The sequence below is a fragment of the Staurois parvus genome, unplaced genomic scaffold (genome assembly GCF_062004578.1).
Source record: "Staurois parvus isolate SC_StPar_1 unplaced genomic scaffold, SC_StPar_1.0 ptg000151l, whole genome shotgun sequence".
Lineage (NCBI taxonomy): Eukaryota > Metazoa > Chordata > Amphibia > Anura > Ranidae > Staurois > Staurois parvus.
In genome coordinates this window covers 8,584,879-8,608,771 of record NW_028317947.1, presented here as the reverse complement: position 1 = coordinate 8,608,771, position 23,893 = coordinate 8,584,879, and the positions used below count along the sequence as shown (strand labels likewise).

Here is a 23,893-nt window from a genome sequence, read left to right as displayed (position 1 = left end):
TGATAGGTAAACCACTGCGCAGGATTTTCTAAGCATACATTTTGTATGGCTCAGATCGCACCGCATCCGCACCAAAATAGTGACCTTTTTTTTTTTGGTTTTTTTGTCCGCACCAGGATTGGATCGCATGGGTATTCACACCCATATGATCCGATTCTGCACATTGCAAACCGATTTTGAGGTGTTGTTAACTTAAGGCTCCATGTACACGAGACACTTTTGAACAATGGAAACTGACTGCTGGAAAACGCAGGTTAAAAAACATCTGTTTAGCTGCATTTGCATACCGTGTTTATGAGCATTTGCGTTTAGAAGCGTTTTTTAAAGATAACCTCAGGAGACCTTCCAAAATTCCCAGAATGCACTGAAAAACTGTAAAAAATTAACTATTTCAACATTTTGAAAGAAATGGAGAGAGCAGAAGCAGAGAGAGCAGCATGTGTTGTGATTAGCCGTCTTTTTTTGTGGTGTTTGGATGTGTTCCAGCTCATTTCTGTGCAGAAATTATTGCAGCAGTGTCTAACATATTTTCTTTCATGTGAAACCTCAAAGTATGGTGTACCGGGTCCATTGGAGTACCGGGAAAACGCTTTGCATGCATTTTTCATGATAAAAGGCTCTGGACAGCATCTAGAAATGGAAGAGTTAAACAAAAATTTCAAACGAAAACACTTATAAACAGCACAATCATCAGTCCCTCCCCTCAAGCCAGGGTACTAGGTGACATCCTAGACGCCAATCTGTCCTTTGCCCCAGGTCCAATCGCTGACAAACTCATGCAGACTCCACCTCCGCAACATCTCCAAGATACGCCCGTTCCTAACCCTGGAAACAACTAAGCAACTCATTCACTCCCCTATCTCCCGACTTGACTGTTGTAACTCCCTCCTCATTGGCCTACCTCACCGCAGGCTATCCCCACTCCAGTCTATCATGAATACTGCTGCCAGACTCATTCACCTTACTAACCGCTCTGTATCTGCCACCCCTCTCTGCCAATCCCTCCACTGACTTCCAATTGCCCAACGGATAAAATTCAAAACGCTAACACTGACGTATAAAGCCATTCATAACACTGCCCCTAATTACATCACCGACCTTGTCTATAAATACCACCCAAACCGTACTCTCCGCTCCTCGCAAGACCTCCTACTCTCTAGCTCCCTTGTCTCCTCCTCCCATGCTCGTCTCCAGGACTTCTCCAGGGCTTCTCCCATCCTCTGGAACTCCCTACCTCAATCCATCAGACTATCGCCTACTCTGCTCACTTTTAGGCGATCTCTGAAAACCTATCTCTTCAGGGAAGCCTACCCCGCCCTCAGCCAATATTGAAATCCTCTACTCTTCCAACCACTCCATCCCCCACAGTTATTACCTCTTGTTTCACTAGCCCCTCCCTCCTAGATTGTAAGCTCCAAGGAGCAGGGCCCTCCAATCCCTCTTGTATTGAATTGTATTATTACTGTACTGTCTCGTGTATTGTCTCCCACCATAATATAAAGCGCTGAGCAAACTGTCGGCGCTATATAAATCCTGTATAATAATAATAAACATGGTTAACCACGTTTACAAGTGTTTTGCTTTTGAAACGCTGATAAAATGTACTCCTGAATGTAAGTTTTCTGCGTTCAAAAAAACTACTGTAAACTCAACTGCCTGTAAACGATGATGTGTACATGGACACATAGGAAAACATTAGGGAGAGTTCAGGGGCTGCTGAAAAAAAAAAAAGCAGAAAAGCTCTTTATCAGTTTATCAGCTGCAGTGTACATGAGCCCTAACATATAAAAATCCCACAAGAAAGAAAGGATACAGCACCTCAATAGTGAACAGGATAGATTTATTGGATTTGTTAACATACACACCTGCAGCAGTTCGCATGAATGGGGTGCGATTGTGATGCGGTGCGGAATTTGCACAGAAAACGCTGCAAATTCTGCGCCGCATCAATGTGAACCCGGACTCAATGTCAAACAAGAGTATTACACTCAGGGGCGGACTGACAACTCATGGGGCCCCCGGGCAATAGTGGATCATGGGGCCCCTGTGTCCTTGCCCAAACTCAAAAAAGCCTATGAAAAAGGTACCAGGGGCATCTCATAGGGCCTCCAACTGACCCCGGGCCCTTGGGCAGTGCCCGAGTTTCCAAATGGTCAGTCCACCCCTGGTCCCATGCATATTTTTTTTCCCGCAATTAGATTATAAACAACTATAGGTCCGTTCAGAAGCATTCAGAAGCTGGGATAAATTCTGTGTTTTCAGCATGAGGTCAAAGAGTTGACAGGCAGCCCATTATAATGGATTACCAAGGGACTTCTCAGCTCTGATACCCAGCTCCATTCATCTTCAAACAAATTTAAGGCCCAAATCTTAATCTTTCTCGAGGAAAATCTGGATATTTACTGTCATTTAAAAATGTAACACATATGGAAGGAGCTCCAGACCAAATGAGAAGAGCGCTCCTTCCATATGTGCACACTTTTTCCTTGCCCAAACTCAAAAAAGCCTATGAAAAGGGTACCAGGGGCATCTCACGGGGCCCTCTTCCTACCCCGGGCCCTCGGGCAGTGCCTGAGTTTCCAAATGGTCAGTCCGCCCCTGATTACACTGTTCCATCCATTGTGTTCCCAACATTACATTGAAGATTCATAGTCATGTGCCACACTCTTAGGTCTACGCATTTCGAGGAATAAATCTGGACTAGGGTGTATCTCAGTTCCACTCTGGATAGTGCAGTGCTGGATCCCGTTTACATTTTTCCCCTAACAGTGTCTGTGTGATCGCCACAAAATAAAATGAAGCCTTCCCTGTTGGTAAAGCAGATGCCGCATTTTATCCCAGCCTCAACGAGGTGCAATTCACATAAGCCGCCATTAACATGCGGCATAACTGCATGTATGCCCACACTCGAAAACTGTCTCTCTTTAAAATGAGATTTAAAAAAAAAAAAAAAATTGAAGGTTACATAAGATATTTACTCTGCAGAGCAGCAGATGTTGTGGCTCTCTTTTAGCTGTACAGAAGATTGAATAAATAACACAGCAGAAATAAAGAGTCTAGACGTAATCCAAGCATTATTAATACTGAAAGCATACAATGTCTTTTCATTCACGTCATATAAATGCTATGAGCATCAATAACACTTGTGTCTAGTGCGGCCTCCTCTCGAAAATACAACAAAGCATCGTGGCAATGGGAGCATCGCCATATCGCAGGGTAAGAAAAGTCACTGAAAACAACAATATTTTCCCTTCAGTGAAGACTATAAATTAGCGCAATGAGAAAATGACCTCAGGAAGCCGGATGTCATTAGAAGATGACAGCAAGAATCCAGACATTAGGACAAATTCATTATTTTACTGCCTCCAGGGCGGAGGTTATCATCAGAAAGGCCAGATTTATAAACACACATTCTGATGAAGGAACAGAAATGCTTATTTGGAGAACATGGGTTTTTGTTGACCCTGTTTTACCAAGAGACATGAATTATTATTATACAGGATTTATATAGCGCCAACAGTTTGCTCAGCGCTTTACAATATAACGGGAGACAATGCAGTAACAATACAAGAGGGATAGGAGGGCCCTGCTCCTTGGAGCTTACAATCTAGGAGGGAGGGGCTAGTGGTACAAACGATAGTAACTGTGGGGGATGGACTGGTTGGAAGAGTAGAAGATGCCAGTATTGGCTGAGGGCAGGATAAGCTTCCCTGAAGAGATAGGTTTTCAGAGATCGCCTAAAATTGAACTGTAACGGACCGCCTGAGAGCACCTCTATCAGTCCCCCGGTAGAGTCTCCCCAGAGTGTGGAGTCTAAGCTCCGGAGCACTTGTTCACCAGGGCCCCTGATGGTGGGGATGGACTTGGAGCGCTCCGGTACCAGGTTGCAACTACCAGGTATCTCCAACAGGGGTAGAGAAGTCTGACAGGGGCTCCAGAGAGCTAGGAGTCTGATGTAAGGGAGCCTAGTGATCCCTGCGGGGTGGGTGGATGAGCGAAATCAGAGTCGTGCAGGCCGGGTCGGTAACTAGCGGATCGGTAAGGTACACAACGGTAGGCAAAGGACAGTTGGGTCACACACAGGGTCAATACCAGGAGGTCAGATCTAAATGGGAACATCCAGGAGCAGAGTCAGGCAAGCCAAGGGGTCAGGACGGGAGAAGGCAACAAGGTCAAAACAATCCAGATCAGAAGTACTCACACACAGGTAACAGGATACAAGGCCATTCGGCAACAAGTGTCTGTGCAGGGCTAGTTTAAATAGCCTGCCCTGCACCTGACAGGAGTAGCCTGGGTCCCAGTGCCTGCCTAGTACTGTCCAGACGACGGGTGCGCCTGGGTCCTAGTGCCCTGCCACCTATACATCTCGGCAGACACCTACGCATGTGTAGACCCATGCGTCGCGATAGTTCCTGACATGAGCAGAGTAGGCGATAGTCTGATAAATTGGGGTAGAGAGTTCCAGAGGATGGGGGAAGCTCTGGAGAAGTCCTGGAGACGAGCATGGGAGGAGGAGACAAGGGAGCTAGAGAGTAGGAGGTCTTGCGAGGAGCGGAGAGTACGGTTTGGGTGATAATGAATGACTGTGGTGTCCTTTTATGAGAGAGATCAGCGGTGATGCTGAGGATCGTTGCTGATCTCCGATCATTAGTGGTTTAGGAAACAGAGATGATCAGCGGAGAACATGTTCTCCGCTGATCATCTCAGCACACAGATGGCCAGTGTATGAAGGAGCGATGTCAGCCCTTCTCTGGCGATCTGTGTTCTCCCTCCAGATTCTCCAGCCCAGAGCTGGATAATCGGAGGAACCGCAAACGAAGCAGCAATAATTTACCGCTGCTTAGTAAACAGTGTTTGATCTCTTACTGTAATCTCGCGAGATTATGGTAACAGCAGCCGTTTTCCAGCATTCAAAGCATTTGTAGATCGCTTCTCTCTTCATTCGGAGAAGTGATCTACACAGCTTCATAAAAAGGCATTCAGAGGAGAACTGTCTCCTCTGAGAATGCCGGAGAACTGAGCAGCGGTCATTTACTGCTGCATGACAAAAGGACACCTAAATGTATCTACATTACCTTCTATGGTGATTGAAGATCCACAGATGTTAAATGACTGTTGCACGCCAATAAAGCTGCCAGTAAGAAACCATGGCCACTTTTGCTCCTCAAGGTTGAATAAGGTGAAAAAAAAAAAACGTGCTTGCACAAAGCTACAGAAACCACTCCAGTTTCATTCTATGTCAGCCATACTGCTAATCGGCATGAATTTGTGGAGGGGGCAGGCAGACACCAGATGCATACTAGATATGTTTTCTTTTTGCGACTGTTGCAAGTGTGACATGTTATATCAGGTGTGTGACTCCACTCCTCCGCTTGGGCGAGATCATGTCCATCTCCCATTCTTTTTGATGAGACGTCTTGGGTGAACCAGTGGTTGCTGTTGATGTGTTTTTTTTTTTTTTTATTGTTTAACCACCTTCCGCCCGCCCTATAGTACAATGACGGGCGCAAGGTGGTTCTCTCGTTCTGATAGGACGTCATATGACGTCCTATCATTCTCACTGTGCATGCAAGGCTCAGGGAGCGCGCAGCGCAGCAATCGCCGGTGCGCTGTGTCCGATAACAGAAAGAGCTGAAGATGTCGGCTCGGTCATGTGATCAGCTGTGTCCAATCACAGCTGATCACATGTAAACACTGAAATGCCGGTTATTGGCATTTCTCTCCTCTCGAGCTGTCACACTGACAGCTCGAGGGGAGAGGAGAGCCGGTAATCGGCTTTCCGCGGAGGGGACATGTACACTGATCATCAGGGCACTAATGATCAGTGTGCCCTGATGATCAGTGTGGCCCCAGAAGTGCCACCTGTCAGTGCTCATCAGTGCCAGGTGCCAGTGCCACATATCAGTGCATACCAGTGCACATCAATGCCACATATCAGTGCCCATCTGAGCTGCCTTTCAATGTCACCCATCAGTGCCAGTCAGCGTCACCTATCAATGCCAATCAGTGCCACCTATCAATGCTGCCAATCAGTGCCACCTATCAGTGCCAGTCAGTGTCACCTATCAGTGCGCATCAGTGCCAGTCAGTGCCGCCTATCAGTGCCAGTCAGTGCTGCCTATCAGTGTCATGTATCAGTGCTGCCTTTCAGTGCCCATCAGTGATGCCTGTCAATGCCCACCAGCACAACCTACCAGTGCCTCCTCATCAGTGCGGCCTATCAGTGCCCATCACTGCAGCCTCATTAGCGCACATCAGTGAAGGAGAAAAATCACTTATTTACTAAATTGTATAACAAAAACTAAGAAAAAACTTTTTTTTCAAAATTTTCAGTGGTTTTTGGTTTGTTTAGGAAAAAATAAAACTCCCAGAGGTGATTAAATACCACCAAAAGAAAGCTCTATCTGTCTCAAAAAAATGATAAAAATTTCATATGGGTACAGTGTTGCATGACCGCGCAATTGTCATTCAAAGTGTGACAGCGCTGAAAGCTGGAAATTGACCTGGGCAGGAAGGGGGTATAAGTGCCCTGTAGGCTAGTGGTTAAAGGCATGTTTTGGGCTTTGCTCCTTTCCCCCCCCATTTCTGTTTACATCTGGATGGGAAAGAAGAAAAAGTAAAAAAGAAAAAAGCAAGGTATTGTCAAGAAAGCTTTGGATCCTTGTGGTCTCTGTTTGGTTTGATTACTATTTCTGCTATTCTGTCTATTACGGGATCTGCATTTTCACGTTCTATTTATGTGTAATCCTGCTGTTGTAGTATTATTATTATTATTATTATTATTATTATACAGGATTTGTATATTATTATTATTATACAGGATTTATATCGCACCAACAGTTTGCTCAGCGCTTTACAGGGAGAGGAGAGCCTGATCCTTGGAGCTTACAATCTAGTATTGTCATACGGTTCCATTTTCCCTATTATCTTGACAATAAAAGTTGTTTGTATTAAAAAAAAAAAAAAAGATGTTTTTTGTTAAAGCAACACAGATAAAAAATCTTTAATTGGTTATATTTGAAGGTTTGAATGGCTCCAAGTTTCTTTAAAAAATGCTGATCTTCCACTACAATTGATGTTCAGACGTCACTATGTGCCATTAAGTTGGCTCTATACATTGCTGAATGGTCAGAAATATGCCCGACTGGACCATCCAAAAATGTCTTCTAAGCCACCCATCAAACAGGGGCACTCTAGTTTCGTGAGTGGGCAGAGGAGAAGGGAGGGGGAGTCTTTACTGGTATTTCTAGTGTCAGGGAACACGGGAAAGGGAAGGTTTTCTATCCCACTGGCAACGGATCATCTCCTGATCCTGGCCAAAAAAAGGCCAACCTGGGGGACAGTCATCCACTGCCTAAGGGCACCTCAGGTGTGATGGACAGCTTAGCTGGACAATACTGAGGGATGGGAGGAGAAAGGTCAAGTGTCCCCTTTCTAGATGAAGTCGATATTTTTACATTATCCTTCCACTTTTTTTCCTTTTTTTTTTTTAAAGGCCCCTAGGCTTCTTCTATAATATAACCGAAGACAAGTGTGGTCACCTCTAGGCTACTGCTATATTGTGTTTAGATGAGTTGATCAAATTACCCACAGATTTGTGAGAACCCAGCTGATCCACAGCCAAGCAAACAATGAAAAGGTGGAATCCAATTTGCTTTACCATTAAGGCTCCATGTACACTGCAGCTGATAAACTGACTTCAGGAGCTTTTCTGCATTTTTTTTTAAGCAGACCTTGAACTCTCCCTAATGGTTTCCTATGTGTCCATGTACACATCGTCGTTTACAGGCAGTTGAGTTTACAGTTGTTTTTTGAACACAGCTAACTTGCGTTCAGGAATAGATTTTATCAGCATTTCAAACGCCAAATGCTTGTGAACGCAGCTAACTGCGTTTACAAGCGTTTTTTTTAACTGTTCCATATCCAGATGCTGTCCAGAGCCTTTTTTCATCATCAGAAATGCATGCAAAGCATTTTCCATGTATTCAAATAGACCCGGTACACCAGTGCAGTCAGTTCCAGGTTTTGCGTGAAGGAAAAAATGGTAGAACGTTTCGCATTATGCTCATCATGGGATCCATAGTGAATACAACCAGAGAAGACAGGTCATCTCAACATATACTGCTGTCTCTGCTTCTGCTCTCTCTATTGCTCTCAAAATGTCTGAAATAGTAAATTTTTTACTGTTTTTCAGTGCATTCTGGGCATTTGGGAAGGTCTCCTGAGGTTATTTTAAAAAAAATGCTCCTAAAAGCAAACGCGATATGCAAACGTGGCTCCCTTATTATCTCACCACTCAACTACTGCAACTCCCTCCTCGCCAGCCTACCTCATCTCAGACTCTCCCCGCTTCAGTCTATCCTAAACTCAGCGGCCAGACTCATCCACCTTACCAACCGCTCCGTATCTGCCACCCCTCTCTGTCATTCCCTCCACTGGCTCCCGATTGCCCAACGCATAAAATTCAAACTACTAACATTGACGTACAAAGCCATTCATAACACTGCCCCAAACTACCTCACCGACCTGATACCCAAATACCACCCAACTCGTACTCTTCGCTCCTCACAAGACCTCCTACTCTCCAGTTCCCTAGTCTCCTCCTCCCATGCCCGACACCAGGACTTCTCCAGGTCTTCCCCCATCCTCTGGAACTCACTACCCCAATCCATCAGACTGTCATCTACCCTACTCACCTTTAGGTGCACCCTGAAAACCCATCTCTTCAGGGAAGCCTACCCCGCCCTCACCTAACAGCCGATCTCCTCCACTCCTCCTACCACTCCATCCCCCACAGCCATTTCCTACTGTACCACTATCCCCTCCCTCCTAGATTGTAAGCTCCAAGGAGCAGGGTCCTCGAACCCCTCGTGTATTGTATTGTTACTATATTGTCTCATGTACTGTCTCCCACTATAATGTACAGCGCTGAGCAAACTTTTTGGCGCTATATAAATACTGTATAATAATAATAATAATCAGACGGTTTTTAACCTAGGTTCTAGTAGTCAATTTCCATCGTTCAGAAGTGTTTACCAAACGTCCCGTGTACATGGAACCATACACTGCTACGTATGATGCGCATTGTAGACTGTGCTATGACTTGAGCGAGCACAACTGCCATTCAAAAAGTATGCACTTACAACAAGACAGTTGGTTATTGTATGCAATACTTTTTTTATTCTAATTTGCAGTTCATCTTTAATACACATTTTCAGAAGATTAATTCTCATCTTCTGGTTCAAGCAGATAAAACCAATGATGGCATTTATAGTAGCACTACTCCTTTGGTTTGGTACTATGTTTTTTTTTCTGCAATAGCAGCTGTGACATGTTAGGTTACGGTTTATACCTTGTCTGATCTGTTCCAAGTCATAGATGCCACTTGTCAGTTTAATGCTGATCTAGATAAGTGCAGAGGTTAAAGGCCACACAATGTATGGATTCCTGTGTTATCTGTGCCTGGGAGGGGCAGATCCCGCATTAGAAAGGAAGGAAGGAGGAGGCAAAGGTGGGGGTGCTTTGAAGACATTCACATGCGGCTCAGTGACACCTAAGCCTATCCATACTGGCAGTCCTCTCCAGAGACTGTTTGTACTCAACTAATCACTGTTAATCCTTTCAAAGTGGTCACATGCTGAAGCTCCACACCACTAGACTGAACACTGGTCAGTCCAGCAGATGTCATACACATACATGGCCACATTGGGACAAAAAGAACTATTGATTTGAGGCGAGATGTTTGTTCTAATGTAATTAAGACTCAACAATACAAAATTTGCACATTGCTACAAAAGATCATTTAATTTTCTAGAAAACCGTTCCTTTTGTTATGCCCCGTACACAGGATGAGAATATCGAACGAACAATCGTCCAGTTTCTTTTCGCCTGCCAGTCTCACATCAAATTGAAAGGTTACTAAAGATACAAAAATTCTCGTATGAAAGAAAATAATTTTGAAACTTATGTCATGTACTTGTATTGTATTTTCGGATAACTACTGTACTGAATAAACGAAAATAGTACGAACTGGTATCATATGAGAACTTTTTTCCGCACTTGTCCCTTTGGATATTATTATACAGTATTTATATAGCGCCAACAGTTCGCTCAGCGCTGTACATTACAATGGGGGACAGAACATGCGACAGTACAGTAACAATACAATGTGATAAACGAGGGGTTCGAGGGCTCTGCTCCTTCGAGCTTACAATCTAGGATATCGTCGCACGAATTGTCATGATCGGCACTCGAAAGCTGTATACGAACGATCCAATTATCGGACGATCGGTCCTTGTATGAAAATTTTTGGAAAATGTTCTTATCGTGTGTACAGGGCATTCGTGATATAAAAGCTCTTAAACTAATTCCACTATTCATCACGTTGTGCAACTGTTCACATCAATGACATCCCTTGTTACAACCTAACTTCAGCCAAAAAGGTTTTCTTTTAGTTTTGAATAGAGTGGTAAAGAATTACAATTTCTGCCAGATTTTAAAGCAGTTGTAAACTTCAGACATGAAATAAGAACAAAGCATATCTGTCTATACAGTGTACTTGCCTCAACGCAGAGCACTAAGTGTCATTTCTGTCTGCTGCCCGGTTCCTCTGCTATCAGCATGTTTTCCTGACACCAAGAGAAAAATGGTGACGGGGAGGGACATCCAGCAGACTGACAGCCTCAGCTCTGTTCCGGTGTGCTGTTTGAAGGGAGGTGTCTCTCTTCCATCCAATCAGCTCTCAGAGCTCTCCTCACTGACGTAAGTTCAGCTCCCTGCCCTCTGCTTTTCAGAGTTGAGAGATCCTGTGTAAATTCTGCACTGTGAATTGATGTAGGGGTAAGTACGATATAGATAAACAGGTACAACTTATGTAGGAGCATGTTTAATCTCTGTGTCACCTGAGGCCAGTCACTTCACTTGCTATATGTGGGCGTTTACAACCACTTTAAGGTCTGTCTGTGAACCCACTGGGAGCACGTTTTCTCACTTCTGGTCCCCCTTTGATGCCTGTACAAGTAATGGAGGGGGCGAACATCACAAAGACAGTAGGAAGCAGACACCAATGAAAGCATTGTCAGCACCCCTACCTGTGTATTTTATCACTGTCCCCTCTAAATGCTTGCAGAGAATTCCCATCACTCCCTTTCATAACTAATCATTTCTTTTACTTAAATTTAATTCCTAGATATTTCTGTCACTTCCACATAAAGATGGGTTTTTTAAGAAAGTTGAACAAAACTTTCCCTCCTCAATGTTTCAGTGTCACTATTAAATGATTGTGTGTACTGATCCATTCCATATACTTTTTCTCACTAAGCTCTGGGTAGAACTCAGGAATGCATGCAAGCTACATGATCTAACCAAATCAGGCACCCACCGTTGTGCTAATAAAGCTGGACAAATTCCAGATAGCCAATGAGCCTACAAAATAAAGGCTTTCATGTTTTTAAAACTCCTTTTATTGTAGTCAAGGGAAGCATACTGTATGTCTGCTAGCTCCTATGGACTGCCTACGGGCTTTACATTGCGAAGGCTGATGAATGAATTCTGTGTACATTTGTCCAGCCTAATCAATGGGAAGTCATCCTTGGTCATGTGTTTTCCGGGATATAGGCAATCTGCTCCAGCTAGTTTCCAAAGTTTTTCTGAGATAAGGCCAATGCTAGGAGGGCCTCCAGGCGTGATGTCCGATCACATGAATTGCATACTGGGAACATAGGTGACCAGCCATTTGAAAAAAAAAAATTATTATTGTATTTACATTTGGAATACTGTCTCAAGCCTGAAACTAACTTTAGATTCCCATTTATTATTATTATTATACAGTATTTATAAAGCGCCAATGGTTCGCTCAGCGCTGTACATTACAAAGGGGGACAGAACATGTGACAGAACAATACCAATACAATGCAAAACATGAGGGGATTGAGGGCCCTGCTCTTTGGAGCTTACAATCTAGGAGGGAGGGAATGGTGGTACAGGAGGAGATAGCTGTGGGGGATGGAGTGGTAGGAAGAGTGGAGGAGGTCGGCAGGTTAGCAGGGGGTGGTGTAGGCTTCCCTGAAGAGATGGATTTTCAGGGTGCGCCTAAAGGAGAGAAGAGTAGGTGATAATCTGATGGGTTGGGGCAGGGAGTTCCGGAGGATGGGTGACACCCTGGAGAAGTCCTGGAGGCGGGCATGGGAGGAGGAGACCAGGGAACTAGAGAGAAGGAGGTCTTGTGAGGAGCGGAGTGTGCGTGCTGGGCGGTACTTGGATATTAGGTCAGTGATGTAGTTCGGAGCAGTATGGTGGACGGCTTTGTACGTCAGTGTTAGGATTTTGAATTTGATCCGATGCGCAATCGGAAGCCAGTGGAGGGATTGGCAGAGGGGGGTGGTGGAGATGGAGCGGTTGGAAAGGTGAATTATAAAATTATAAAAGATGATTATAAAGAGAATTATTACAATTATTAAAAAAAAATAAAAAATCTTAAAGGAGGGCCCTTTCCTTTAGAAAAATCTTGCTAACCAATGATGCTTATGAAAATGTAATATATATCACGCCTATTATACCTTCTTCAGCCAGTGCAGAGAGTATATTAAAAGGATATCTTTACTTCTGTACAGGTGTTTAAATTCTCCCATCAAAGTCTTACACTTATCTATTCAAACTATTGCCAGATCCTTGTTATGTAAACCACTGGGTGCCGCTGCAAAGTCTCCTGGCTGGCAGCCTTTTCTTCTACACGTGTGCAGAAAATCACATTCATCCCCTCTAGAGAGGCCATCCGCCATTAGGACACATTAGATGGACTCTTCATAGGCATGAATGGCATTTTTCTCACTCAGAAATGAAGCAGCTGCTGGACGACCATTTAAACATTGTCCAGAGAAGAGAAATGAGGAATTTGAACCGTTAAGGCACCTATAATGTTTACATTGCTAACAAAAATAGCTTTTATCACATATGTTGCACACTTATCAAATCTGAAAAAAATGAATTCATCACATCCAAAGAAAAGTTGTGTCACCAAATGACTCAACTGCAATGCAACCCTAAAATCTATCCTTTACTGAAAACCCAACCCTTGAGTTAACCCACAAGCAGAACCAAAGCCACAATACTCACTCTAAACCTACGTGAAACTTAGACTACCATAGTGATAAATGCTATATTATCAAAGAGATGAATACTACCATAGCAATTCTAGCAGTGTCAAAAATGCCAATGATGGGTCAAAATTTAAGGAACCGGCTGCATTTTGAGGTTAGCAAAGAATTTAGAGACTCTCAATGAAAACAAGACATTGTCTCTCCACAATCCTGGGTAGGTAGGGTCTGCATTGGGTCAGGTCACAGAAAATGTTGTCTAGTCTAAAGCAGATCTCACCTGCCTATCTAGTTAAAGAATCATTGGTGCATTTGGTTGCATGGTCTGCGCCTAGCAATGAGGAACTGCTCCATGATTACAATATAGATTTGTTGTTTATGTGGAGTCCATGGTCTACCTGGTGATGGGGTGATTATGTGGAGCCCATGGTCTACCTGGTGATGGGGTGATTATGTGGAGCCCATGGTCTACCTGGTGATGGGGTGATTATGTGGAGCCCATGGTCTACCTGGTGATGGGGTGATTATGTGGAGCCCATGGTCTACCTGGTGATGGGATGATTATGTGAAGCCCATGGTCTACCTGGTGATGGGATGATTATGTGGAGCCCATGGTTTTCCTGGTGATGGGATGATTATGTGGAGCCCATGGTCTACCTGGTGATGGGGTGATTATGTGGAGCCCATGGTCTACCTGGTGATGGGGTGATTATGTGGAGCCCATGGTCTACCTGGTGATGGGGTGATTATGTGGAGCCCATGGTCTACCTGGTGATGGGGTGATTATGTGGAGCCCATGGTCTACCTGGTGATGGGGTGATTATGTGGAGCCCATGGTCTACCTGGTGATAGGGTGATTGTGTGGAGTCCATGGTCTACCTGGTGAAAGGGTGATTGTGTGGAGCCCATGGTCTACCTGGTGATGGTATGATTATGTGGAGCCCATGGTCTACCTGGTGATGGGGTGATTATGTGGAGCCCATGGTCTACCTGGTGATGGGGTGATTATGTGGAGCCCATGGTCTACCTGGTGATAGGGTGATTGTGTGGAGTCCATGGTCTACCTGGTGAAAGGGTGATTGTGTGGAGCCCATGGTCTACCTGGTGATGGTATGATTATGTGGAGCCCATGGTCTACCTGGTGATGGGATGATTATGTGAAGCCCATGATCTACCTGGTGATGGGGTGATTATGTGGAGCCCATGGTCTACCTGGTGATGGGATGATTATGTGGAGCCCATGGTCTACCTGGTGATGGGGTGATTATGTGGAGCCCATGGTCTACCTGGTGATGGGATGATTATGTGGAGCCCATGGTTTTCCTGGTGATGGGATGATTATGTGGAGCCCATGGTCTACCTGGTGATGGGGTGATTATGTGGAGCCCATGATCTACCTAGTGATGGGGTGATTATGTGGAGCCCATGGAATACCTGGTGATGGGGTGATTATGTGGAGCCCATGATCTACCTAGTGATGGGGTGATTATGTGGAGCCCAAGGGCGGACTGACAACTCATGGGGCCCCCGGGAAATAGGGGATCATGGGGCCCCTGTGTCCTCACCCACACCCAAAAAAGCCTATGAAAAAGCCAATGAAAGGTACCAGGGTCATCTCATGGGGCCCCCTACTGACCCCGGGCGCTCGGGCAGTGCCCGAGTGCTCGAATGGTCAGTCCGCCCCTGGTGGAGCCCATGTTCTACCTGGTGATGTGGTGGTTATGTGGAGCCCATGGTCTACCTGGTGATGGGGTGATTATGTGAAGCTCATGATCTACCTGGTGATGGGGTGATTAGATCTGCCATGTTCTTTAAAGCACCACTGTAAGGGATGGACAACGACAAAAGGAAGACTAACCACAGCACACGTATGATCAAAAATGACACTGTAGGCCAAGTCACAAATTAGATCAAGTACTTCTATGAAAAGTGGAAGTGCTGTAAAACAGAAAATTTTGGCCAAGTATATCAGAAACTTGCGTGAGGTGCTTTAGTTGATTGATGAATTACACATTTCTAAAGGCACATGTTTTGAACTGTCTACCATCTTTGGCTCTTGAAACCAGGAAGCAGTGCTAGCTTAGTAAACACTGATATCATTATCTTTTGTTGTTCTTGTAAGGGCAAGAATGGACTCCACATCATTAAAAGCCTCCACAGAGAGAAAAGCAGAAACACCCTGGTCAGATAATTACCACACTCCACCAACATCAATGCAGCCTTCAGTCTTGGCACTTTACTTACAACACAAAAGAAACTACAGCACAAAGCAACAGTGTAAAAGAAATACTTGAAAAGCACAAAAGCCAAAATCCCCCGAAGAGAGACAACATTACAAATAGTACCTGAAGGGCTTAATTCATTAAATGCAGTATCACCAGCCCAGCCCCCTCCTACACATTTATGTTGAAAATCTGCAGTATGTCAGTTCCTACAATACAGTGTTCATTCCATTCATGTTTTCACAGCACGTGCACGCACATCTTATGTCACACACAACATGTGTAATCTGTACACAAGCCATTCAGCCTAGGCAGGGGAGGGGGGATGTTGCAAGATCACAAAGCATTAACTCAGTAAAAAGCTTTAAAGCGGGTCTAAACCATTTTTAACACTAACTCAACGATAGATTGCAGCTGGTTGTGATTTCATTCTCACGAATGATTGTACAACCATGTTAGTTTAGGTCCAGTGAACATGCATGTTTGAGCCTATGAAGCTGGGAGAGGGGAGCGCTCAGGCATGGCTTGATTCAGGAGGGAAAACAATAGTGATCAGCTGAGAAAATTAATCTAGGCCGATCAATTCTTCCACCACAGCCAGGAGGAACCAAGGACGACAAAGACCTACGATCATTCCCCCATCTGACTGTAGATGACTGCACTGGGTAAACCTTCATTTATGTCTGTAGGCACCTTAATACTTACCTATGAACTGCTACTGGCTACCTCCAGCTGTGGCAGGAGGACATGTGGACTATGCCAAGGGTAGTATATCTATGTTTCGGCAGAGACCAGACAGCCAGCAAGCCAAGAACGCCTTTCTATGAAGAGAGATCACGTGTTTCTTTGGCTATGGCTATGTTCAGGTGCTAGTAGCTAGAGGGAGCCTGATGCAGTTCACATGCATTACACTGGATGACAGTAGGGCGAAGGGGGCAGGGATTGATTGATTCTAATGTTAGAATGAGTTTATATCCATTTTAAGATTGAAATATTACATGGGGATGAAGCAGCTCTTTGGCCTATATATGTAGAGGGGGAAGGGACTGATATTTGACCTACATCTGTAATATGTTCCACTATACAAGCTGAGGTTTATGGTTGTACATGCTGAAACTTAGTATTCAAAAGTGACTTAAGAACCTGGCTCTGTCTGGTCTCTGCCGAAACACAGATATACTACCCTTGGCATAGTCCACATGTCCTCCTGCCACAGCTGGATGTAGCCAGTAGCAGTTCAAAGGTAAGTATTAAGGTGCCTACAGACGTAAATTAAGGTTTACCCAGTGCAGTCATCTACAGTCAGATGGGGGAATGATTGTATGTCTTTGTCGTCCTTGTTTCCTCCTGGCTGTGGTGGAAGAATTGATCGGCCTAGATTCATTTTCTTAGCTGATCACTATTGTTTTCCCCCTGAATGAAAAAAATATATATATATTTCCTGTAAGCTCCAGGATGCTCACTCAACTAACAGATAGAGAGGTTTGCACTGTGGGGAACATTTAATTTTTCAGTTCACCCAAAATAAATCTTAACATCAGATCCTTTGCCTCTTACCTTATCTAAACTCAAGCCTCTGTCAGACTCTTCTGCATTCAGTTTTGGATGCCTATGTCCCTGCCATGCTCTCTGGTTCCAACTCACGACTCATGTTGCTGCCAAGTCCTGTAATGATTGGCACAGGGGTCGGAGGATGGAACTACAGCGCATGGCGGAGGACTCAGACATTTGATACGCCTGAAAGTATTGAATGCTGTAGAGTCTGACGGCGGTGACAGTACGTGGATGGAGGGAAGCTGGAGGACACAGGCTGCCGGAGAGGTAATTATAATAATACCTTTTCTATTGCAGGGACCTGTGCAGATTTTTTCTGTGACAACAGTTTTACTATACAATCCCCTTGCTTCCTTTTCCCATCAGACGCTCATCACCTGGCCAGAAAATTAGAGAAAGGCCCCCAACAACACAATATTTCCAAAAGACTGGGGAAGGATTAGAGGATTCTAACTCTTCCCCAGTAATCCAAATAAAAAAAAACCCTAGACCGATCTCTGTGAATGGATGATACAGCTGTGATTAAAAAAACAAAACAAAAAAAAAACAGGAGCTTGCAGGGTCAAAACCCCCCAGATTCAGTAAGAGCGGGTGCGGTTGGAGAGCTGTTGCAGGCTGTAACCATGTTTCATGTTATACCCTAAATATGGGTGTAACATGAAACATTGTCAGAGAGGTAGGCTAGACCTTTACTGGAAGAGCACTGAAGGAAAAAACGTTCCAGGGGACACCTGTTTCGGCAACAATGGTCTAAAAGGGGACTTCCTTTCACTTCCTGTCGTGTCTCCAAGTCAGGAAATTAAATTTACCAAAACCAGACAGGGGTTTTAACGATTTCCTACTCTATCCAAAAATAGGCTTTGGCTACATTTTAAGGTGTATGTAAACCCTAAATAGTATTCATTATGAACAGCAACACACCTCACTGCAAACATTTTTCTTTAGCAAAAATAATTTTGTAGACCTGCTGAGAAGTTTCTAACCTGGAAATCCTGGCAGTAACGGCACCTCCTGTTGCAGTGTGACAACGCTAAGCCACTGTCTCACAATTCACACCTGGGTTGTCAACCTGCCACAAACGCTGCTTTGGTTGGCCAGTGGGTGCCTCTCAGGTAAGCAGCCTAAGAGCCAACTAAAGGAGCAGGATAGGCAGCAACAACACTAACTCTTGTAGGCTGGAAGCACAAAGACACTGCCTTGCAACTGGCAGAAGCATTGTGTGCCCTCCTTCAGCTGGTCAGGCCTCATGGAGAGTCCACCATCCAACCAAAAGAATGCACATAGCATTCTGACAACACTGCTGCTTATTGCATGGCAGTGGCTGTGCTATATTACCACCTCCCCCTTTCTTTAGATTGTAAGCTCCACGAGCAGGGCCCTCCTATTCCTTCTGTACTGAAATGTATTGTAATTGTACTGTCTCCCTTATATTGTAAAGCGCTGAGCAAACTGTTGGTGCTATATAAATCCAGTATTATAATAATAATATAAATAATAACCTTCAATGGGAAGAGCAGTTATTGGCAGGATCTCCAGATAAGAAACGTTTGCACAGGGGCAGACTGACAACTCATTGGGCCCCTGGGCAATAGGGGATCGTGGGGCCCCTGTGTCCTTGCCCAAACTCAAAAAAGCCTATGCAAAAGGTACCAGGGGCATCTCATGGGGCCCCCTACTGACCCCAGGCCCTCGGGCAGTGCCCGAGTTTCCAAATGGTAAGTCCGCCCCTGTGTTTGCAACAGATTCACAAAAAGTTATTTGCTCTGTCAGGCAGGCATGATACCAGACATAATGAAAAACAGATGTTGGGCTTACACACACCTTTAGCATCAGAGCAACCAACATCAGGCACATTAAATGTTCCTTTCTTCTTTCTGGGTAGAATAAACACTTTCCAGGAATGCAAATACCACTGTTAAACACAGGGCATTCTAAACACCCACCCAGGGACAAGTGTAAAGAGAGCGGGGACCTGGGACTGAATCTCTGTGTTCTGTCTCTGATCTCCAGGCTCCAATGTGTACAGACAGTGGGGGGCCAATGAAGACTAATTGTTTATGTGGCCCCTCCTTCTCAGGCCACAGATAAAGGGAAAAGATAAAATAAGGATACAAGTCACTTATTCAATCTCTGCCACCTTGGTAGGTAGAAGCTCATCTTCATAGATAACAAGAGACACTCCTTGCACAGAAACAAAGCTATTAACTGCTCCAAACTGGCTGATGTACAATTTCCTCTGTAGCAAAAACACGAGGAAAAAAGAGAATATAAAAAAAGAAAAAGTGTTGGGGAGACAAAAGAAAAAACACTCATAAGTCAGCAATTTGGCATACATTACAGTTTGGCATGGTCCCAAGCATGCAGCTCCTATGAGGAGCAAAAAGTCAAACTTCTTCCTAACAGGTTTTGCATTGAAAAGAATTACGGGCATTGCAAATCTACAGAGGAGCATGCATTTGCAGAATATCTGCACGGAAGGTTCTCCTGGACCTTAACCATCAATAAAGAGTGCTGGCGATTTTCCTACCTGATGGCTCTCTGATAATAGGTCGGTCGCGTGGGATTAAATGCCAATCGTTCAAGGATTGATCTCCTATGAGGACAACTTTCAACCAACTGTTTCTATTTTCCCCTACAAAACATCCACAACCATCCCTAACTTTGACTGCCAATAATTGTTAGGTATGGCTGTTGGGTAGGCCAGGTTGGTTGACCAATATCTGCTGAGAAGAAGTTTCGGTCTGCAAGTTCATGGGCAGCCTCCATAAAAATCCAAGGGTTACAAGCGAAGAATCCGTACAAGTCTCAGTAGAGTCCAAAAAGAGTTCTCTTTGGTTGCCTAAATAATAGTGATATATAATCATATCGAGTTTAACAGTTTCCTCATAACTGCCTAAGGAACAATACATTCTTGGTTCTTAGAAATGCCGTAGGTTTCATGACTGCCACATTTTTTTCTGAAAATGTAGAAAAAGCAGTTCTATTGCCTACAAGAACTAGATTCCTAGCTTCCAACTGGTAAGGTTCCTATATTCAGCATTCTGTTTCACTTTATAAAATAGTAACATATACATGTTTCAGTTTATAAAATGCTTACATAACATAAGAATTACAAGGGTCATGCTTTTTCATTGTGGCAGCACGGTCCAGTGGGATACACCAACCATAGTGACCCAGAGTAACCAGTTATCTCAAATAAGGCGTTAGTGTGTGGCTGCATTTTACGGTCTTGCTGAATAAGCCCATAACTGAGACAAAGAAGCCATGTTAATGGATTTAACAAGAAAATGAGGCAGCTAAATGGATTACTTGGTTCTTTGCTCTTGCCACATCATTTTCAGGTAATCACAAAGGCCTCTACTCCTCAAAGCCTTTTTCTTCCTGCATTATTATTGCTAGGGACCAAAGGTAAAAGACTGAACCCATTTCTATGTCCAAATTATGAAAACCACAATATGGCAGGTTTTAAAGGGGGCTTTTAGAGGTCCCTACCTTTGCACACATTCAGCAAATCCTTGAGTACACATCACAAAAACCTATATAGATATTCCTAGCTATAAACATTTCCTGGAGTAACCAAAGTCTACGAGATGTCTAAAAGCTACAAAAAAAAATGTTCTGGAGGAAAAATAAAAAAGGTCTACTTCATGCTATGTTAATACCGTTCTAGAAAAATTAAACTGCATTTTCTCTCGAATCGTAAAAGCTCCTTTTAAATTCCACTGGCAAAAAAGTAAATAAGCAGCCATCTTGGAAAACGTCAAAAGGCCAACAGACATGTGTTGTGAATGCAACCTCTAATTATAAGGTGTGGGAAAACAAACACACAATGCAACGTAATGTGCTATAGAAGGACTGCTTCACTATATGGAGACAGGCCGCATATCTTGGCCTTCGGCAATGAACAGGTTAAGTCCGCTGTCACACAGCGTAAGCTCATCTTCTAAACAGGATTACAGAGAAGAAATATCTTCACTTCTTTGGGAGGTAGAGTGAGAGATCCTTATTAAAGTGAATTTTACCCTGGCCCAAAAGGAAAAAAAAAAAAAACACCGACAAGAATATAAGAGGCAGAATTGTCCTATCATCTGAAACCCTGGGCTGCAAGCCCATTTAGCAGAGCTGAGAATGTCTTTTATTTCTTCCATGTAGAATGCCTCTATTGTAGTGGACGACTAGGAAAAGTGCTATCTTACACCCGAATGGAAACATCCTACAATAGCATTAAAAAAATAAATAAATAGGTGCTTCCAAAGAGTCAAATAATCACCTGTAACAAAAAAATAACAATACTAGTATTACCAGTAAATCCTATTTGCTTTAAATGCAAATAAGACAAAATTAAATATGAACACAAATGGCACTTAAAAAAATAAGGTGTCCTGTAGCTTGAGATAAAATAAATAAATGCAAAAAAATAAAGGCTTAAAATTAGACATAAAAAAAAAAAAAAAAATTAGACAGCGTAACACTACTTGAAAAAAAAAAAATAAAGTAGTATATCTGATATCAAGGAATAAATCAATAATAAAATGTTATAGTAAATATAAAAATCAACCTAACGGCTATAAACATACTGAGTTTGTATGCTTGTTACCACGAGCTGTTTATGTGCTGATGTTCTATACACATACGTACACACACAGGCTATCAATATACAATGGCCTTCGTCCCACATACAGGGATCTAGGTCAGATAGATTAGACTAGGAATGCTATATTTCAGCACCTACGTACAATGGTTGGAATGGCTCCAGTGCTGGTTCCGGAGTGGCGTCCCGAAAGGATGAATTGTCCCAATTCCTTTATCCGACATCAGACAGGCCCTGTTCTGTGCATAAAAATCCATCATATGATAATGCGTAGGGCTGGTACCCAGACCTGGAACATCCACGTTTTCATACATCCTTAACACTGCCACGAGCAAACCATATATAAGCGTAGAAAATCTTTTTTTTTTCTTTAAAAAAGGTTTTTGTTCTAAAATCCCCCCCCCAAAAAAAATATATAAAATGTATATTCACTAAGGATTAGATGGAATTAGAAAACCCAGCGCAAAACCATATGGGATTTTTCAATCCAGAGGGAAGAGTGCTGAGCTTCTGCAGATGGATCCAACAGCAGTATCTGATAGGAGATTCCTTTAACTCTCGGCATGGATTCCATCAAATTGTTGGAGAGGGGGAGGGAGACAGTGCAAAGTTTAAAATCAAAAGCCCTCCAGATGGTTTTGGCACAGCCTGTAGACAAACATCTCCCGAATCCTTCGGAATTTTAGAACCCTACAAATTCCTTTTACCATGCTGTGACTGCGAGGTGCCAACGTGCCCACTGGTAATGAGAGGTACTTGCAGACTTAGCCTATTTGATGGCATGGAAATCTCCAAAATCCTTAAGAGCAGGGAATCTACTCCATTCCTTCAGAAAGGGGGGGGTAGGTCAATTAGGGAGAGTGGTTCAGGATTAAACAGGTTGCCTGGCATCACCAGCTAACGTCTTTTAAAAATAGAAAGTCTTAAACATGGAAAATCTGTTTAGATTTAAGAGCGTCCATCTAAATCTCCTGTAGGATGCGGAGACCTTGAGTCCGGATATTCCCTGGAGGTTTAGGGATAACCGGAGTGTAAAATAAGCCCTAAATCCTCCAATCCAGCGATCCTATATTTACACACATAGGGATTTCCTTGGGAAACAGACGTAGAGTATAGTCCTTGTTTAAAGAACGCCAGGGGAATCCTTACTATACACAGTCCTCGATGTAAATAAACGTTCGCTGCCTCCAAGATTGTTACGCAGTAGGATGTAGGCAATCTGGAAATTGACGAACACTTTTTGATCCCAGAAAGACTTTGTGTCCAGCTGTGATAACTCTTGTAGAATACTTGATTTGGCCAGGATAGTACGGGGAACCCTGACAACGAAGGCAAATCAGATAGTATGATGGATTCCTAGTAAAACGACAGGCTATCCCAGAATCCTCAGGGTAATGCAGGTGAAGCTGAAAGGTAAGTCGTTTCTTGGGAGATTCCGGATACAGTAGGCAGTCCTGAAATACAGGGGATTCCTGTCTCTCAGATTGGATTGTGGTAGCACATAGGAACAGTGCTCGATGCTGCAGACTTCAATGCCGTGTTTCCTCTCTCCTCCCCCCCTCCTCTCTCCATTCTGATGGACTGAAAGCAGCTGAGCCCTGGAAGTCAACACCCCACCTCCCTCACTCTTAACCTCTTCCCTGCCAGCAGGGGCCCAATGCTGAGTCCCAACAAAAGGCTGGACGCTCCAGACCCCAACTTCATGTGTATTATTCAGGAGTGGCCATGATCTAAATGCCTTTCCATCACTACCCCCTTCATTTGCCTAATATAATGCATATGACCTCTGCCTGAACCTCTATTCTCACCTCCAAATGACCCAACCAGCTCCTTCTCCAGCTGGTGACATCACAGATTTTCCCACCCACCCCCCCTGCATATTTTGTAGTGGACTGACCACTCCCTCCTTGACCCCCCCTGCACCCTTTCCTTCTAGGATATTAGTGTGGGACACATCACATTACCAGCACTGTCTGTTACCCACACACAATCCAGACCTGCTAAAAAGAACACACAGCTTTCCACATGTGCACAGTTGTACTGTCAGATAAAAATCCAAAACTGGGAATTGTTCACAATACACCATTCAGAATTCAAAGGTTTGATAAATAGCTAATTCTATAAACTCAGATAAAAGGATTAACAAACAATGCACTAGTTACCCCAGTATTTATCAGTTGTATTCATTTGTTGTGTTAATGCTGGACACTAGATACAAAGTACTTAGGTATGAGTGATACCCGAGCTGTGTCCCTTTAATGGTAAATACAAACATGGTAGTCTGACAAGAGAACATTATTCCAAGGGTGCAAATGGTCGTTTTTTGTTTTTTTTTTAGCAGCCAAGGTTGCATGCGCATACAATAGTCTCCATAACCACCTTCAGAGGTCTCACCCCCTTCCATCACCACCTTCCATCACCACATTCACAAG

The 23,893-nt window shown here is 43.8% G+C and overlaps 1 protein-coding gene across 4 annotated transcripts in view; it reads right to left on the bottom strand.

Moving 5' to 3' along the window:
- Positions 1-23,893, bottom strand: part of RARA (retinoic acid receptor alpha) — a 257,712-nt gene that overhangs the window by 65,100 nt on the left and 168,719 nt on the right. Inside the window, exon 1 of one of the 4 annotated variants that reach the window (XM_089674392.1) lies at positions 21,607-23,011. The exons of the other annotated variants lie outside the window; for them this stretch is intronic. Coding sequence (XP_089530518.1) covers positions 21,607-21,775 — 169 coding nt within the window. The 5' untranslated portion in view covers positions 21,776-23,011. Of the gene's footprint in view, positions 1-21,606; positions 23,012-23,893 lie in introns of those variants that run through there. 4 annotated transcript variants of the gene reach the window in all.